Source organism: Amblyraja radiata, chromosome 6 (genome assembly GCF_010909765.2).
Source record: "Amblyraja radiata isolate CabotCenter1 chromosome 6, sAmbRad1.1.pri, whole genome shotgun sequence".
Taxonomy (NCBI): Eukaryota; Metazoa; Chordata; class Chondrichthyes; order Rajiformes; family Rajidae; genus Amblyraja; species Amblyraja radiata.
In genome coordinates, this window is record NC_045961.1 from 48,175,877 (window position 1) to 48,195,705 (window position 19,829).

At 43.9% G+C, this 19,829-nt stretch overlaps 1 protein-coding gene across 4 annotated transcripts in view; it reads right to left on the bottom strand.

Moving 5' to 3' along the window:
• cenpj (centromere protein J) overlaps nucleotides 1-19,829 on the bottom strand; it is a 68,926-nt gene that overhangs the window by 21,674 nt on the left and 27,423 nt on the right. For all 4 annotated transcript variants that reach the window (XM_033022720.1, XM_033022721.1, XM_033022722.1 and 1 more), the window contains 2 exons: nucleotides 17,516-19,139; nucleotides 5,290-5,422 (listed from right to left, as the gene is read on the bottom strand). In XM_033022720.1, the coding sequence (XP_032878611.1) occupies nucleotides 5,290-5,422; nucleotides 17,516-19,139 (1,757 nt within the window). The remainder of the gene's footprint in view (nucleotides 1-5,289; nucleotides 5,423-17,515; nucleotides 19,140-19,829) is intronic.

Genomic DNA, 19,829 nt, shown 5'->3' on the forward strand with positions numbered 1-19,829 from the left:
ATAGCTCTTGGGATGAAACTGTTCCTGAGTCTGGAGGTTCGGGCGTAGAAGGCCTTGTAACGTCTGCCGGAGGGAAGTAGTTGAAACAGACCGTGGCAGGGTGTGATGAGTCCTTATGGATGCTGAGGGCCTTCCTGAGGCACCGCGTGTGGTAGATGCCCTCCAAGGCTGGTAGCTCTGTCCCGATGATCCTCTGCGCTCTGTTGACGACGCGCTGAAGAGCTCTCCTCTCCGCCTCCGTGCAGCTGAGATACCACACAGAGATGCCATACGTTAGTATGCTCTCTGTGGTGCAGCGGTAGAACGTTGTCAGCAGCTGTTGGGGCAGACCAGTCTTTTTTAATGTCCTCAGGAAGAACAGTCGTTGCTGTGCCTTCTTGACCAGCGTGGTGGTGTTTGTGGACCATGTGAGGTCTTCTGAAATGTGAGTGCCCAGAAACTTAAAGCTGGACACTCTCTCCACACTTTCCCCATAAATGGAGATTGGGGCGTATTCTCCAGAATGGGACCTCCTGAAGTCAATAATCAGCTCCTTGGTCTTGGAGGTGTTTAGTGCCAAGTTGTTATTGGCGCACCAGTCCGCCAGGTTCCGCACCTCCGCTCTGTATTTTGTTTCATCACCGTTGGTGATCAGCCCAATCACTGTTGTGTCGTCTGCAAACTTCACGATGGTGTTGGTGTCGAATGCAGGGACACAGTCGTGAGTGAAGAGGGAGTAGAGCATGGGGCTTAGTACACAACCCTGTGGTGTGCCGGTGCTCAGGGTGATGGTGGAGGACAGGTGCGGGCCCAGTCTCACTGCCTGCGGTCGCTCCGTGAGAAAGTTCAGGATCCAAGCGCATATCGGTGAGCTGAGGCCTAGCTGGTGGAGTTTGGTGGTGAGCTTGGTGGGGATGACCGTATTGAATGCAGAGCTATAGTCAATTATAGATCAGGATGGCAATAATGTGGAGGCAGCGACCTTTGAAACATCATTCTCTACAAAACAAGCAGTGCTGTTTGCCCTGATAAGAGCTTGCATCTTAGGGAAGGACTTGGGAATCAACATTTATACTGATTTCAGATATACCTTTGGAGTGATCTGGGACTTTGGTCAGTTGTGGAAAAACAGGGGATTCTTGACTTCAGCAGGAACACAGACTTCTCACCAGCAATTGATACCTGTTACAACCCCTTATGTTGCCAAAACAAATTGCCAAGAAGCTAAGGAAATGTCCCAAGGGTGCACATCCAAGGGTGGTACCTAAAATGATGAGGCTGACTAAAAGCACAGAAAAAGACAAGTCTCCCTCAGAAAAATCAATGCCAACCATCCAAGATGTCAGTTTTATAAATATGTGTTAGTTATTGTAGGCGTCTTTAGTAAATGGATTGCTTATCGTACCATGTTTTATTGCCTATTTTGTTGCATTATGTACACTCCCTTACACGTAATGGAAAGGGAGGAATGTTAGAAAACTGTAAAGCCACATGGTGGCACCCACATTTGATAAAAGAAGTATTACAAATTGTATCCCAGTGTCAGATTTGCCAGAGACACAACCCTGGAAAAGCCGTGCGGACCGAACCAGGACGTATGCCTGTACTGCATCGGCTTTTCCAGTGCATTCAAATTGAGTTTATTGACTAACCTAGAATGTATTATTATAAACATTGCTTAGTTATTCTTTTCAGTCGATGGGTTGAAGCAATCCCTACTACTAATGCTACGGCCCAGTCTACTGTTGCTGTTCTGCGACGTGATATTATGCCACAACTCGGACTTCCTACTATTATCAATTCAGACAATGGGCCACATTTTACGGCTAAGGTTAATGACGAAACGTGTAAGCAATTGAACATTCGACAACAATTTAACTGTGTACATCATCCACAAGCTGCAGGAATTGTGGAGCGAGCTAATGAAATTTTAAAAAGCAAGCTTGCTAAACTAACTGAAGAGACAAAGCTTAATTGGGTCCAGGTTTTGCCTATGGCTTTATTTGCTATGCGTACCACTCCCCGTTCTACTACTTAATTGACCCCCGCTGAAGTAATGTATGGGAGGCCCCTCAGGACTCCCTGGCGGGGCTGAAGAAGTTGTGGAGATAACCTATGATCTCTATGCCTTGGATGAACGATTGATGACATACATGCGATTACTAATGGATTTAGTCAGTTTTGCATTCACAGTTTTGCATTTTGCGTTCGAGAGGCACAATGGTCCTTAGAAGAACCACCTAAGGAAGGACTGCTACAGGCTGGCAATTACGTTCTGATACGCAATTGGGATCGAAAGAAATTGGGTGGCCGCTGGAGAGGTCCATACCCTGTACTTCTCACCACTCCAACAGCCGTTAAAGTAGAAGGACATCCTCGGTGGGTACATAACCCTAACTGCAAGAAGACAGCTGCACCGATCCACGAATAAAGGCACTTTTGCCATAGCTTGGTACTGGACAGTATTCATTATTATCAGTTCCCTGACCCCGATAACTGAACCATGGGAGAGGAATCTTAAAGCAGCTCATGCATACGCAGTTTCACTCCAACTGATCAGTCCTGCTGGGTCTGCGCAGCAATGCCAAGAAATGGGAAGGGAGGGATTCCCCTGGTCCCTATCCCACTGAAATATATGCCTTACAGTGTTTCTCCTCGTCCTTTAATAAAACGTTCTGTTGGGGTAACAGGGAGGGTTCTTCAAAATACGACAACTTTAAGGGATGGTACATCCCACCTTTTAAGGCGGATTGGAAAATTTATGTTAAAAAAGGGGCACAGCTCACACGATTAAAGATAATAGAAGCTCCCCAGAACCCTCTCTACCCCCTCCCTCTCTACCCCCCCCACCTCCCTCTCTACCCCCCTATGAGGGGAACTCCAGCACTCTAACCCGTTAGGCCCCGCTCAGCTCAGCTGGGACACGCTCGGCTCCGCTGGGACCCGTTCAGCCCCGCTGGGACCCGTCGGCCCAGTTCGGCTCTGCTGGGACACGCTCGGCCACGTACGCTCGCCTCCGCTCGGCTCGGACCCGTTAAGCCCAGCTCCATCGGCGCCACTCAAAGAGGTGAGGGAGGGATTGGGGGAGTGGAGAGGAAAAAAATCCTGGGGAATTGAGGAGGGAGTGTGGGGGGGATTGAGGGAGAGGAGGGGGTAGCGAGAGTTGTTCAAACGTCTACCCCGTCCCTCTCTACCCTCCCTCCCTCTCTACCCTCCCTCCCCCCAACTTTACCCCCTCCCCCCAACTCTACCTCCCTCTCTCTAACCCCCTCTGCCTCTCTCCACCCCCTCTCTACCCTCTCTATCCCCCTCACCCTCACTTCCCCCCTCCCCTCCCCTCCCTCTCTACCCCCTCCATCTCTACCCCCCTCACCCTCTCTACCGCCTCCGTCTCTGCCCCTCTCACTATCCCCCTCCTTATCCTAGCAATCCACTCCCTCTCTACCCCCTCCCTACCCTGCTCACCCTCTCTACCCCCTCCTCCTCTACTCCCCTCCCTCTCCCTCTCTAGCCTCACCTGCACAGTAGGGGGCAATGTGTGAGTGGAAAGGGCAGCAGATGGGGGAAAAGGAACGAATGAAAGCTATACTTGAAATTAAAGAAATCAACGTTCAAATCCTGGGTTGTAAGCTGCCCAAGAGAAATAAAAGGTGATGTTCCTCCAATTTGCGTTTGGCTTCACACTGACAGTGGAGCAGGCCGGGACAAAAAGGTCCGTTTTGGAATGGGAGAGTTAATTTATTGACCTGCTCCATTATAATACATTTGACATCAACACTACATTTGTAAAGGTCCCCAGAACCTGACTGCTGTTAGACAAAGCTCCCAGGTTTAATATATTTAGATGAACAGTCTGCAGACTTCAATTTGAATTTGTGTCACAATTATAAAACAAACAATTATAAAACATAGATTACAAGATCTACACCAAACCCAAACCAATTAGGAGCAGACGAGGGCATTCGATCCAATTTGTGATCCCAGCTACAAAGACAGATGTGTACAGCAATTCGTACTTCCCCCGCACAATTAAAGCATGGAATAATCTCCACCCTACTATAGTTACCCAACCAGATGCAACTAAATTTAAAGTAGCTCTCTCTTCCCAATAACCCTTTCTGGCTTAAGTCCTCCCTCCACCACCTCCAGTTTAAATTCCATTTGGAATATTTTGGAGGACCAAGAAACCAAGAACCAAGAATGGAAAATCAGTTTGAAGAGAACCATAGACCAGGTTCCAGAATGTGAATGGAAGCAAGCAGATGGGGAACTGATCTCTGATACCACAAACCTTGCAGCACCATCCACCTTAGACGCTGAGGATTCCAAGTGCCCCATGGTCACTTCGTGCCAAAGCCACTAATTTACCTCAACATTTCAACATTGGATATTTTCCAAATTGGAATTATCAGATTTACTCCACAGGTCAATGTTCCTGATCAGTAAACTATGTGCTTGATAGTCCAGGTGTTCAAATCCCTCTAAGGCATCTGTGGGATTTAAATCTAACTAAATATGAAGAAGGGTCTTGATTCAAAATGTCACTTATCCACGTCTTCCAGAGATGCTGTCTGACGCACTGAGTTGCAACAGTGTCTTTTTTGGTAAACCAGCATCTACAGTTCCTTCTGTCTCTCTCTTAATTAAATATTAATTAATATTAATTATAATATCAAGGGGGGGGTGGGTTAGTGTGTATGTGTGCGCAGGGTGGTTAGTGTGTGTGTGCATGACGCCGCAGGCTGCTCCCACCCCCCCGCGTTGAGGGGACGGGACCCAACGGGTCCCACTTGGTCTAGTAAATATTAAAATAATTTCAAAAAGACTAAAATGAGTAGTAAATCAGCCTGCCTTGGGCATCAGTAAATACATCATACTGATTTCATACATATTTTTTTTAAAGAGGTTCCTGGTTCCAAGAATTCAGCAAAATGTTCCCTGCAAAATAACACACCATTCCTGATTCTCTTGATTTGCCTTCAAATATTTTGAAATTTTTCATTTGCAGGAAATGAAAATAACAGTGTTCAGATTTCAAGGGGCTATAATTGTTGCATCCCTGTTTTAAAAGGAAAATACCAGACAGGGAATAAAGTATTAAAAACACCGAAGAGTGACTAGCAAAATTCTACAAAAGATATGCAAGAGAAAACTATAACTGATGTCAAATAGTGCTCTGTGTTGCATGATGCGCACGCAGACTTGTGTTATTATATTAACTTTTGATATGACGTGGCAAAAGGTCATTACTTCGGCCAAGGAAAATAAAATGGCCCAAATGCCTTCTACTGAAAAGAACAGTGCACTTACCTAAGGTCCTTCATTGCTTTCTCTTTATCATCTCGGAGTTTAGCCAGTGAAGTATTTTCTGCTCGAAACTGGTTAATTTCAAATTCCAATTCTAATAGTTTCTCTTGCATCAACTTGGACTGGACACCACTACCTAGTAAATAGTACAATGTGTTTTATTTGATTTAAAAAAAAAAAAGTTTTACTTTCTTCAACGCTGCTATAGACATAATCCATGATTGAAAATAAGGAAGAGATTACATTTCCGCTGTGACTCTAATGCCTGTAAAACATTAAATCATACATGCATTTCCTTAATGCTAAATTAATGTTGTGTAACCTCAACATTATTAAACAGTAAATATTTAAAAAATAAGTACATTTTTCTTTTGTGACTGGTGCAGGTATATGTTGCTACTTTTATCTCACCAGACAGCACTTTCCCAATCCCCAGCTACTTTGTCTCCCCAGCAAAGTATATCAAATCCTTTACCACTTTCCCGTATTTCTATAAATCATGCTGACTCAAAAGGCAAATGGGGTCCTTTACTTTGATGTTGAACTCTCCCTGTATAACATACATAAGTTCATAATTGATAGGAGCAGAATTAGGCCATTGGGCCATTGGCCCTTCATCTACTCTCTGGCTGATCTATCTCTTCCTCCTGACTCCCTTCTCCTGCCACCTCCCCATAACCCCTGACACCCATACTAATCCAGTGCTCTCTTTTTTTCCCTGTTGCCAGCTGGGCAACCTTGGCAGCTTTTTAGGTTGCCAAATGACAGTTTAGGTGGTCATTTAAGATGGCTTGCATGACGCGTGCGATAATGTGCTTGGACGAAGTGCGTAGTTATCAGTCGGAATTATGCTCAATGAAGCTTTCACATATTATTTCTGCTTCAAATAAAGTCACAAACTAAACATATTCACCAATCAAAACATGATATATACCACAATGACATGCAAAATTATAATACAGTATCTCAACTCTTTTTACACATTGCAATTAATGCAATTTTTATTATTTCTTTCCTCTTCCAAACAAAAATGTGGTTGGATTATTCAGCGTATAGAAACATAGAAAATAGGTGCAGGAGAAGGCCATTCGGCCCTTCGAACCTGCACCGCCATTCAATATGATCATGGCTGATCATCCAACTCAGTATCCTGTACCTGCTTTCTCTCCATACCCCCTGATCCCTTTAGCCACAAGGGCCACATCTAACTCCCTCTTAAATATAGCCAATGAACTGACCTCAACTACATTCTGTGGCAGAGAATTCCAGAGATTCACCACTCTCTGTGTAAAAAATGTTTTTCTCATCTCAGTCCTAAAAGATTTCCCCTTTATCCTTAAACTGTGACCCCTTGTTCTGGACTTCCCCAACATCGGGAACAATCTTCCTGCATCTAGCATGTCCAACCCCTTAAGAATTTTGTACGTTTCTATAAGATCCCCCCTCAATCATCTAATTTCTAGCGAGTACAAGCCGAGTCTATCCAGTCTTTCTTCATATGAAAGTCCTGACATCCCAGGAATCAGTCTGGTGAACCTTCTCTGTACTCCCTCTATGGCAAGAATGTCCTTCCTCAGATTAGGAGACCAAAACTGTACGCAATACTCCCAGGTGTGGTCTCACCAAGGCCTTGTACAACTACAGTAGAACCTCCCTGCTCCTATACTCAAATCCTTTTGCTATGAATGCTAATTACCATTCGCTTTCTTCACTGCCTTCTGCACCTGCATGCCTACTTTCAATGACTGGTGTACCATGACACCCAGGTCTCGTTGCATCTCCCCTTTTCCTAATAGTCTACTTTCCGGTTGTTGCCACAAAAGTGGATAACTTCACATTTATCCACAACTTGTGATCAACTTGTGTCAATAAATCCTGGACCATGATAATATATATGCTTAACCATGCACACTACAGATTGATGCAAGCATGTTTTCTGTGAAGGACCGAAAATTGTCATGACATGGCCATAGCATGGGTTGTTATTGCTATTGGTACAGAAACACTCTCGCTTCCCACATAAATTATCCACAACAAAATATACAGGTTGTAAGGAATTTTCTAAAGGCATTTTATAATAGCTGTTAAAACTGACTATACCCATCTGACAGGTTAAACATTACACTAACTAACAAGAGATGGCCAAAGGACATAAATGCAGCAAATGTTCTTTTGGTAATATATTTAAAGGTGTCAAGACACCACATTACCGGATATTCAGATTAGATGTATGCGTTGTGAACAGCAATGGAGATAGTTTGTAAGCAACAAATTTAAAAAAAATTGTTGATAACCGCTTTTTCCATCATTCCCACTTCAGAATTAACGTTAAAATTTCAACTGAAATATCTCCTGACCAAATTTGTGATGTATGACTGACTGTCGAAGTAAAACCTGGATAAATCCAACGTATAGTTGTGAATGTTGCTCATTAAATAACTACAGTACTGATACTCCACATTAAGAGCATTGATTTGCCCTTAAAATGAATTCTGTAATAACGTGTCAACGGAAACAGTGACAATCGAACATTGCGCTAAATGCAGCTCAACGCTGCCTGTCTCGCCTGGTCATGCCTGGACTGATGACATATTTCCCTTAAATCCAGGCAGGGATAACCTGGCGCGTCAGGCAGAGTTGAGCTGGGTTTTGCGCTGCTTCTCTGCGCTGGCTGTGGGCCTGGGGGCACCGCTCCCGTCTGACTCCCGACGTCTCTGGCCACCCCCGGGCGTGGGTGGGGGCTCTCGGGTGGGGACCTCTCAAAACAGGGGGGAAGTGCCCCCCCCCTCCCCGGGATTTCCACCCCTGGTCCCTGACAATCACCAAGTGTTGCCGCCAAAGGGGGAGACAGTTGAGATCTCCTCGCCACCGCCTCCCCTCCTCCGCCAACCAACAGGAAGGTGCGGGTCCGAGCGGTGCAGATGCTTCAGACGGCGGAAGGGGGCCTCCCCCTGCCTCCCTCCCTCCTCCCGGTCTCGGCGTACGAGAAGATTTGTTTTGAAAGCGCCGCTGGTGTAGTGGCCAGCAGCGGCCCTTATCACGGGAGGCGGGAGATGGAGCCGCCGCTGCTGCTGCTGTTCGGGGCCAGTCATTCGCTCCGACCCTCCGTCACCCCGCATCTAGTATCTTTCCCACGCATTAGAGCCGACGCCGACCAGAAACATCACGTTCCTTTTCTCCAGAGATGCTGCCTGACCCGCTGAGTTACTCCAGTTTTTTGTGTCTATCTTCGGTACAAACCAGTATCTGCGTGCCAGGCTGGGCAAAATGACTCGGCGTTTAGGTTGCCCGGCGGCACTTTGGGTGGTCAGTGGCACCCGGGCAACCGCTAATTTCGAGCCCTGTAATCAAGAATCTATCTATGTGTCTTAAAAATATCCATCGACTTGGCCTCCACAGCCTTCTGTCCTCATTTCCTTTCGTCCTTTAATTAGGCTATGACCTCTGATTCTCCCACTAGTGTAAACATCCTCTTCACATTCACTCTCTCCAGGCCTTTCACTATTCAGTAAGTTTCAATGAGGTTAGGTACCCCTTCATCCTTCTAAACTACAGCAAGTAGAGGCTCAATGCCATCAAACATTCATCATATATTAACTAATTCAATCCTGGGATCATTCTCGTAAACCTCCTCTGGACCCTCTCCAACGCCAGCACATCCTTCCTCAGATGTGGGGCCCCAAAATTGCTCACAATACTTCAAATACGGCCTGAAAGAGGCCTATAGTGCCTCAGCATTACATTCATGTTTTGTATTCTAGTCCTCTTGAAATAAATGCTAGCATTGTGTTTACCTTCCTTACTACCGATTTGGCTTGCAAATTAACTTTTTGGGAATCCTGCACCAATACTCCCAAGTCAATTTGCAGCTCCGATTTCTATATTCTCTCACCATTTAGAAAATAGTCTATGCCTTTGTTCCTACTACCAAAATGCACGACTCCACACTTTGCTACGCTGTTTTTCATTTTCCACTTCTCTGCCCATTCTCCCAACCTGTCCAAGTCCTTCTGCAGATTCCCTGCTTTCTCTACACTACCTGCCCCTCTGCCTACCTTGGTATCATCTGCAAACTGGGCCATGAGGCTTTCAATCCCCTCATCCAAATCATTAATATAAAACGTGAAGAGTATCGGCCCCAGCACTGACCCCTGCAGAATTCCACTAGTCATTGGCAGCTAACCAGAAAAAGCCCCTTTTATTGCCAATCTCTGCCTTCTGCCATCCAGCCAACCTGCTATCCATGCTGGCATCTTCCCTTTGATACCAGTAATAGAATAGAACATAAACAAGTAATAAGCTTTCCAGCCCATTATGTCTGCTCTGTCATTTAATTGGCTGATTTTTAACCTCAGATGCTCTTTTATATATCAACCCTAACTCTCGCAATCCTCTTTATATTCAAAAGTCTTATTAATTTTGAATGTAGTAAGAAACTGCACCTCTTGGTTAAGGAACTCAAGAGGTGAAGAAATTATCCACCTCTGTCTTGAATGGTTGAACTCCTAGTTGAAGCTTTCCCAGCTAGACAAAATATCCCTGCATGTAGTCTATCTAACCTTTGATGCTAGGACTTGAACCAGTTTTTCCTGTTCCACTTTCAGGGCACCATAATGTTTGGGACACATGACTTCACAGGTGTTTGTAATTGCTCAGGTGTGTTTAAATGCCTCCTTAATGCAGGTATAAGAGAGCTCTCAGCACCTAGTCTTTCCTCCAGTCTTTCCATCACCTTTGAAAACTTTTATTGCTGTTTTTCAACATGAGGACCAAATTTGTGCCAATGAAAGTCAAAGAAGCCATTATGAGACTGAGAAACAAGAATAAAACAGCCAAACCTTTGGCTTAACAAAATCAAATGTTTGGAACATCATTAAGAAGAGAGCACTGGTGAACTTACTAGTCGCAAAGGGACTGGCAGGCCAAGGAAGGCCTCCACAGCTGATGACAGAAGAATTCCCTCTATAATAAAGAAAAATCCCCAAACACCTGCCCCACAGATCAGAAACGCTCTTCAGGAGCCAGGTGTGGATTTGTCAATGACCACTGTCCGCAGAAGTCTTCATGAACAGAAATACAGACAGGGCCGGCCTTAGGAGGTGCGTGGCCCAATTGGGAACAATTTGGGTGAGCCCCAGGTTCCCAGCCAAGGTCTGTAGAATCGTAGAAATATAAATAAAGTCTATTATAGACTTTATATCTCTATGGTAGAATGGAAAGTAATCAAAATGTGTGCTTAAAAAGTGCTTGCGAGTTCATGGCACAAACAGATCTAAGCTACAATTTAATATAAAATTGCATACATGTAAGCCTACAAGTAACAAACAAAATGTGTAGATCACCTATGAAAAGTACATAGTTACAATACCACTTGTTTTAGTGACTGTGAAATGAAAAAAAAAGTTATTTAATTAACTAGATCCTGGAAAACCAATAACCATTGGCAAAAAAACAGTCCAGGCATTACATTTTGGGCTCCAGCCCCATCCTACGCTTTGGCCGTTTGTGTGTGTGTGTGCGCGTGTGGGAGGGAAGAGAGAGAATGGAGGGAAGGAGAGAAGGGAGGGAAGTAGAGAAAGAAGGGAGGGAGGGAAGGAGAGAAAGAAGGGAGGGAGGGAAGGAGAGAAAGAAGGGAGGGAGGGAAGGAGAGAAAGAAGGGAGGGAGGGAAGGAGAGAAAGAAGGGAGGGCGGGAAGGAGAGAAAGAAGGGAGGGAGAGAAAGAAGGGAGGGAGAGAAGGAGTAAGAAGGGAGGAAAGGAGAGAAAGAAGTAGATAAAGAAGGGAGGGAGGGATGGAGAGAAGGGAAGAGAGAGAGAGGAAGGAGGGAGGGAGGGAGGGAGGGAAGGAGAGAAGGGAAGGGAAGGAGAGAAGGGAGGGAGAGGGCTGACGACAGGAGCGGATGCCGGGGTCTGGGCGGACGGGTGTGAGCTGAGGCCGAGGTTTCTAAACGCTGCTCCAACCCCCGGCCCGGCCCTCCCTGTATTGTTCACCGCGTCTCCCCAGGGAGAGAGAGAGGTGGAGCCGGGGCTATATGCGTGAAGCACGGCGACTGGAGGGGCGGGAGTGCTGCCCCAGGACCGTGAGAGAACGACCCACCTCCCCCTCCTCCATTCCCCCTCATACCCCCTTCCCTGTCTACCTCTTTCTTCCCTCTCCACCCCTCTACTTTCTCCACCCCTCTCCCCCCTCCACCCGGGGTAGATCTACCCGAGCCGAGAGTAGATTACTCCGGCGCAGGGCCCCCTTAGGTGCGGGGCCCAATTGGGAGCAATTGGTCCAATTGGCTTATGGCCGGCCCTGAATTCAGAGGCTACACTGCAAGATGCAAACCACTGGTTAGCAGCAAAAATAGGATGGCCAGGTTACAGTTTGCCAAGAAGTACTTAAAAGAGCAACCAGAGTTCTGGAAAAAGGTGTTGTGGACAGATGAGACAAAAATTAACTTGTATCAGAGTGATGGCAAGAGCAAAGTATGGAAGAGAGAAGGAACTGCCCGAGATCCAAAGCATACTACCTCATCTGTGAAACACGGTGGTGGGGGTATTATGGCCTGGGCATGTATGGCTGCCTAAGGTACTGGCTCACTTATCTTCATTGATGATACAACTGCTTATCTTCATTGATGATACAACTTTCATTGTCCTATCTGGGACACATGACAATAAACTCTCTTGACTTGACTCTTGCTGATGGTAGTAGCATAATGAATTCTGAAGTGTATAGACACACCTCCTATTTGCTCATTGTCACCTGAAAACTCATTGTCCGGCGGTTCATTCTACAGCAAGACAATGATCCCAAACATACTGTTAAAGCAACAAAGGAGTTTTTCAAAGCTAAAAAATGGTCAATTCTTGAATGGCCAAGTCAATCACCCAAACTGAACCCAATTGAGCATACCTTTTATATGCTGAAGAGAAAACTGAAGGGGATTAGCGCCCAAAACAAACATAAGCTAAAGATGGCTGCAATCACCAGAGAAGACACCCAGCAAATGATGATGTCCATGAATCGCAGACTTCAAGCAGTCATTGCATGCAAAGGATATGCAGCAAAATACTAAACATGGCTATTTTCATTCACATAACATTGCTGTGTCCCAAACATTATGGTGCCCTGAAATGGGGGAACTATGTATAAACACTGCTGTAATTTCTACATGGTGAAACCAAAATGTATAAAAATGGCCTTTATTAAAATTTGACTATGTGCACTTTAACCACATGTGATTGTTTTCTATTACAAATCTCAAATTGTGGAGTACAAAGGCAAATAAATAAATGATGGGTCTTTGCTCCAAACATTATGGAGGGCACTGTATATGTTTTAGTTTGAAAGCCTAAAGTCATGGTGGACGACAGACCACTTACTACTTGTCAACAATGCTCTTTAATGCAGAGTATGTTCTCGACCTGATTTCCAATATCTCTGAAGGTTCAGCTTCTTTTCAATTACTCAGACACACACACACACACACACACAGCAACTCAATGCAATTAAGTTGGGCGATACCAAAGTTGGGCGATACCAAGTTCATAACTGGCTGCTCTTTATGTATCTATTTCTGCCGTGTTCCGTTAGACGTTTTCTAACCTTTTCCGATTGCACAAATTTTCCCCATCCACCCACATTTCTCAGTGTTCGGCTTAATCTGTGTCTTGCTTATTTGTTTTTCACTGTGTATCACTTAGCTGGAATACTGCATTCAGTTCTGGTCACACTTTGGGAAAGATGCGATGGTGCTGGCGAAGGTGCAGAGATTAACTGGCCTGTTGCCTGGGATGGAGTATTTCAGTTAGGAGGGGAGACTGGAGGGGTTAGATTTGTTTTCCCTGAAGTGGGGAAGGTTAAGAGGAGACATGATTGTGGGTGAATCAAATTGGCAGGGGTGCTGAGGAAGAGGATTTCTTGGAATGTATGCGGGATAGTTATCTAAACCAACATGTAGAGGAACCAACAAGAGAGCAGGCTATTCTAGACTGGGTATTGAGTAATGAGGAAGGGTTAGTTAGCAGTCTTGTTGTGCGTGCCCCCTTGGGCAAGAGTGACCATAATATGGTTGAGTTCTTCATTAGGATGGAGAGTGACATTGTTAATTCAGAAACAACAGTTCTGAACTTAAAGAAAGGTAACTTTGAGGGTATGAGATGTGAATTGGCCAAGATTGACTGGCAATTAGTTCTAAAAGGGTTGACGGTGGATATGCAATGGAAGGTATTTAAAGACTGCATGGATGAACTACAAAAATTGTTCATCCCAGTTTGGCAAAAGAATAAATCAGGGAAGGTAGTGCATCCGTGGATAACAAGGGAAATCAGGGATGGTATCAAAGCAAAAGATGATGCGTACAAATTAGCCAGAAAAAGCAGCATACCAGAGGACTGGGAGAAATTCAGAGACCAGCAGAGGAGGACAAAGGGCTTTATTAGGAAAGGGAAAATAGATTATGAAATAAAACTGGCAGGGAACATAAAAACTGACTGCAAAAGTTTTTATAGATATGTGAAGAGAAAGAGATTAGTTAAAACAAATGTAGGTCCCTTGCAGTCAGAAACAGGTGAGTTGATCATGGGGAACAAGGATATGGCGGACCAATTGAATAACTACTTTGGTTCCGTCTTCACTAAGGAAGACATAAATAATCTGCCGGAAATAGCAGGGGACCGCGGGTCAAAGGAGATAGAGGAACTGAGTGAAATCCAGGTTAGTCGGGAAGTGGTGTTGGGTAAATTGAATGGATTAAAGGCCGATAAATCACCAGGGCCAGATAGGCTGCATCCCAGAGTACTTAAGGAAGTAGCTCCAGAAATAGTGGATGCATTAGTGATAATTTTTCAAAGCTCTTTAGATTCTGGAGTAGTTCCTGAGGATTGGAGGGTAGCAAACGTAACCCCACTTTTTAAGAAGGGAGGGAGAGAGAAAACGGGGAATTACAGACCAGTTAGTCTAACATCGGTAGTGGGGAAACTGCTAGTCAGTTATTAAAGATGGGATAGCAGCACATTTGGAAAGTGGTGAAATCATTGGACAAAGTCAGCATGGATTTACGAAAGGTAAATCATGTCTGACGAATCTTATAGAATTTTTCGAGGATGTAACTAGTACAGTGGATAGGGGAGAACCAGTGGTGTATCTGGACTTCCAGAAGGCTTTCGACAAGGTCCCACATAAGAGATTAGTTTACAAACTTAAAGCACACGGCATTGGGGGTTCAGTATTGATGTGGATAGACAACTGGCTGGCAAACAGGAAGCAAAGAGTAGGAGTAAACGGGTCCTTTTCACAATGGCAGGCAGTGACTAGTGGGGTACCGCAAGGCTCAGTGCTGGGACCCCAGCTATTTACAATATATATTAATGATCTGGATGAGGGAATTGAAGGCAATATCTCCAAGTTTGCGGATGACACTAAGCTGGGGGGCAGTGTTAGCTGTGAGGAGGATGCTAGGAGACTGCAAGGTGACTTGGATAGGCTGGGTGAGTGGGCAAATGTTTGGCAGATGCAGTATAATGTGGATAAATGTGAGGTTATCCATTTTGGTGGCAAAAACAGGAAAGCAGACTATTATCTAAATGGTGGCCGACTAGGAAAAGGGGAGATGCAGCGAGACCTGGGTGTCATGGTACACCAGTCATTGAAAGTGGGCATGCAGGTGCAGCAGGCAGTGAAGAAAGCGAATGGTATGTTAGCTTTCATAGCAAAAGGATTTGAGTATAGGAGCAGGGAGGTTCTACTGCAGTTGTACAGGGTCTTGGTGAGACCACACCTGGAGTATTGCGTACAGTTTTGGTCTCCAAATCTGAGGAAGGACATTATTGCCATAGAGGGAGTGCAGAGAAGGTTCACCAGACTGATTCCTGGGATGTCAGGACTGTCTTATGAAGAAAGACTGGATAGACTTGGTTTATACTCTCTAGAATTTAGGAGATTGAGAGGGGATCTTATAGAAACTTACAAAATTCTTAAGGGGTTGGACAGGCTAGATGCAGGAAGATTGCTCCCGATGTTGGGGAAGTCCAGGACAAGGGGTCACAGCTTAAGGATAAGGGGGAAATCCTTTAAAACCGAGATGAGAAGAACTTTTTTCACACAGAGAGTGGTGAATCTCTGGAACTCCCTGCCACAGAGGGTAGTCGAGGCCAGTTCATTGGCTATATTTAAGAGGGAGTTAGATGTGGCGCTTGTGGCTAAGGGGATCAGAGGGTATGGAGAGAAGGCAGGTACGGGATACTGAGTTGGATGATCAGCCATGATCATATTGAATGGCGGTGCAGGCTCGAAGGGCCGAATGGCCTACTCCTGCACCTAATTTCTATGTTTCTATGTTTCTATGTGTTGTATCTGGACTTTCAGAAGGCTTTCGACAAGGTCCCACATAAGAGATTAGTATACAAACTTAAAGCACACGGTATTGGGGGTTCAGTATTGATGTGGATAGAGAACTGGCTGGCAAACAGGAAGCAAAGAGTAGGAGTAAACGGGTCCTTTTCACAATGGCAGGCAGTGACTAGTGGGGTACCGCAAGGCTCAGTGCTGGGACCCCAGCTATTTACAATTTATATTAATGATCTGGATGAGGGAATTGAAGGCAACATCTCCAAGTTTGCGGATGACACTAAGCTGGGGGGCAGTGTTAGCTGTGAGGAGGATGCTAGGAGACTGCAAGGTGACTTGGATAGGCTGGGTGAGTGGACAAATGTTTGGCAGATGCAGTATAATGTGGATAAATGTGAGGTTATCCACTTTGGTGGCAAAAACAGGAAAGCAGACTATTATCTAAATGGTGGCCGGTTAGGAAAAGGGGAGATGCAGCGAGACCTGGGTGTCATGGTACACCAGTCATTGAAAGTAGGCATGCAGGTGCAGCAGGCAGTGAAGAAAGCGAATGGTATGTTAGCTTTCATAGCAAAAGGATTTGAGTATAGGAGCAGGGAGGTTCTACTGCAGTTGTACAGGGTCTTGGTGAGACCACACCTGGAGTATTGCGTACAGTTTTGGTCTCCAAATCTGAGGAAGGACATTATAGCCATAGAGGGAGTGCAGAGAAGGTTCACCAGACTGATTCCTGGGATGTCAGGACTTTCATATGAAGAAGGACTGTATAGACTTGGCTTATACTCGCTAGAATTTAGGAGATTGAGAGGGGATCTTATAGAAACGTACAAAATTCTTATGGGGTTGGACAGGCTAGATGCAGGAAGATTGTTCCCGATGTTGGGGAAGTCCAGGACAAGGGGTCACAGCTTAAGGATAAGGGGGAAATCCTTTAGGACCGAGATGAGAAGAAACTTTTTCACACAGAGAGTGGTGAATCTCTGGAACTCTCTGCCACAGAGGGTAGTTGAGGCCAGTTCATTGGCTATATTTAAGAGAGAGTTAGATGTGGCCCTTGTGGCTAAAGGGATCAGGGGGTATGGAGAGAAGGCAGGTACGGGATACTGAGTTGGATGATCAGCCATGATCATATTGAATGGCGGTGCAGGCTCGAAGGGCCGAATGGCCTACTCCTGCACCTATTTTCTATGTATCTATGTATGTAAAATCAAAAGAGGTATGGATAGACTAGACTGCAGGACACTTTTCCCCATATGAGGGGTAAATAAAACTAGAGGACATAGATTTAGGTTAATGCTAATAAAAACCTTGCGGGAACCTTAGAGGGTCCATTCTCACCCGAGCATGGTGATTGTCTAGAATGCACTGCCAGAGAGTGTGGCAGGAGCACAGTCACTGACAGCATGTATAAAGTGACTAGATGAGCACTTTAAAAAATCGCCGAGGTATAGATGGCTATGGTCCAAGAGCCGGTAGGCAAGATTAATACTGATGAATGCCCATTGGTTGGTGTGGACATAATTTGACCGTTTTCGTGCTGTATGACCGGCTTGTTGGGAAATAAGATCAAAGGAATTGCAACCAATCAATAGAGAAAAGGCAAAGTTCAATTGCTGGTGAAGCCTTTTTAATTTACAATCAATTTGATGTTCATGGTTTATCTTCACAGCTTTAAATTTCCGTTCCATCCTACTCTATATCACCATTGATGGACTGACCACAACCTAAATTAGTACATATAAAGTTCAGGACAAAAACAACACAGATTTTTATAAATATACCAAAAAGGTATATACCCGTGGCTGTTTGGAAATTATTTTTCTTCCCTCGATCTGAGATGCCTGAAAGATGCTAAATAACTTTTATATCAAAATGAAAAATGATGTGAACTATACCTGATGGTTTGTCATTCACGATTTTAGATTTCTGTTCCAGCCCTTGAAGAGACTCAGGCTTTGACTTGGGTTTCAGTGAAGGAAATAATCTTGTGATTAGATCCGATGTAGGAGGGGATTCTTCAATTTTGTTCAAATAGTTTTCACACTCAATCTCTTTTTTAGCAGAAGCAATTTTTCTTCTCATAACTTTGTCCTCAGTAACTTTACTGGAAGAGATACTTTGAGTTACTAATACAGAGGTATGGACAGGCACTGCTGAGCTATCTTCAACCTTAATGAATTCAGTTTCATCTTGGTCAGTCCATGTTTGGTCATCATCAAACTCAACCTTTTCTTGATGCAAAGATGTGCTGATTTTGCTTTCAGTGTAAAAGAGAGAGGAATCTGCTTTCTGGCTCAACCCAAGTTTATCTTTTTCTATCACAGTCACCATTTCACCATCATCGTCACCATCATCAGATGACAGGTCAAGATCCGTGTCCATATTCTTGTCTTTGTTGAAACTGTCCGTTGGTTGTTTTCCACACACAGATTTAGGATCATCTTCTTTGTCACTACTGCAGATCACTGACTGCACCCGTGTTTTATTGTCATTTGTCAGTGTACAATCAAGATCTCCCTCTGAATCTGAAGTGGTGTCACTAATAGCATACTGATATTCTTGGGAATCACTTTCAACATTTTGCTTCACTGCTTCATTGCTGACTGGTGGATTAAAAATACTTTTGCAATTTGTCTCTAATACCACACAATTACTTTTAACATTTTCCTTATCCCTATTAGCCAGATTTCTGGTGTGCTTTGTATCACGTGAACTTTCAAGCATTTTATGAACAGATTTTATTGGGGTGGAGGACAACCTGCGATCTTTGTTATATTGCCAATCATTGTGTACCATTTTTAGCACAAATGAAGAATTACTGGAGAAGGAAAGTTCTTCAGCTGCCTGCTCCAAAAACTCAAACTCATTCAATTCAACGATTTCTTTTGCATTGTCCTTGTTCCAGTTCTCCACCTTTTTCTGAAATGATCTCTCTAATGAATTCTCAACTCCACTTTTTGCTCTTTCAGTTGGGCAAGTGGGAAGTATATTTTCTGCACTTTTTTGCAATCTCTCAGCTTTACATACTGATGTTAGTTTTTGCAGAGATTTACCGTCTTGTCCAATTCGTTTTGTCTTTATTTGTTCATACTCCTGAACCACATTTATACAACCTGTTTGATAGACATTTTGAACATGAACTTCGGATGCATGTATTGTTTCCTCTGCCTGCCGAGGTGACTGGAAGACATCATCTTCATTACAATTTCCTGAGACAGCTACTTTTTTAATGCACAGTGCAGAGTAGTTCTTTCCTTGTCCAAATGCCTTTGGTTTGTTGCCAATCCTGGTTGAGACGGTATTATGTCTTTCCTTGTTTAAAAGTGTCAATTTCCTCAGCATCGGTTGACAAGTTGGCTTCTTTAAACTTACAGAATCCTGGTCGGTTAGGTTTTCTTCCCTATCGGGTTTGATAGTAGCTACATTACTCGACTTGATTTTTGAAAATCTTGCTAGTCCTTCACCACGCTTCAAAAACTTATTTTTGTTGCCTTTATCCTCAGAGAATTCTGGAAGTAACTATAATAACAAGACTATGATTAAGAACTTAATGACTACTTAAGGAAACAGTTAAGAAATCTGTTAAATAAATCAAGTTAAAGGAAAAGAAAGAAGTTATACCGTGTATTTTTAAAACCATACAATGTACTTCCTGCAAGAATGTAATTTGACATTTTTCAGATACAATATTTTAGGAGTAAAAAGGTTAATTAGCAATACAAGAAACTAAATCTAGTCATTAAAAGCATTCCAAGGCATTAAATATTAGACATAACTTTCTACAGCAGAAATTCATTTTAAATTCCTATAATCTCTGAAGAAATTAATATCAAAATTTAATAAAGTTAACAGGAGAGTAGCACAAATTATCCAGAAATGTGCAGATTTGTAATGCACCATTGTTCTCCACTACAATTATATTGTGCAATCTAAACATGCTGCAGTTAAACCACAACCTCCCCCCCGAAAAGAAATATCCATATTATATGTGTGGGCATCGTTAAATTTTTAAATAACTTTTTCTCTTCCTCCACATTATTTTAGAACGGCAGTAAATGTCCAACCCACAGAACAACATATCTCCATACATTGTCTAAATTTGGCTTATTCCAAGTAGACAGTACTTTTTGGATTTCAACCAAAACTGATATGCTCTGTTTAAAGACAGACAGGAAAGATATCAACAGCAGTGTCCCAGTTCCTCAATAA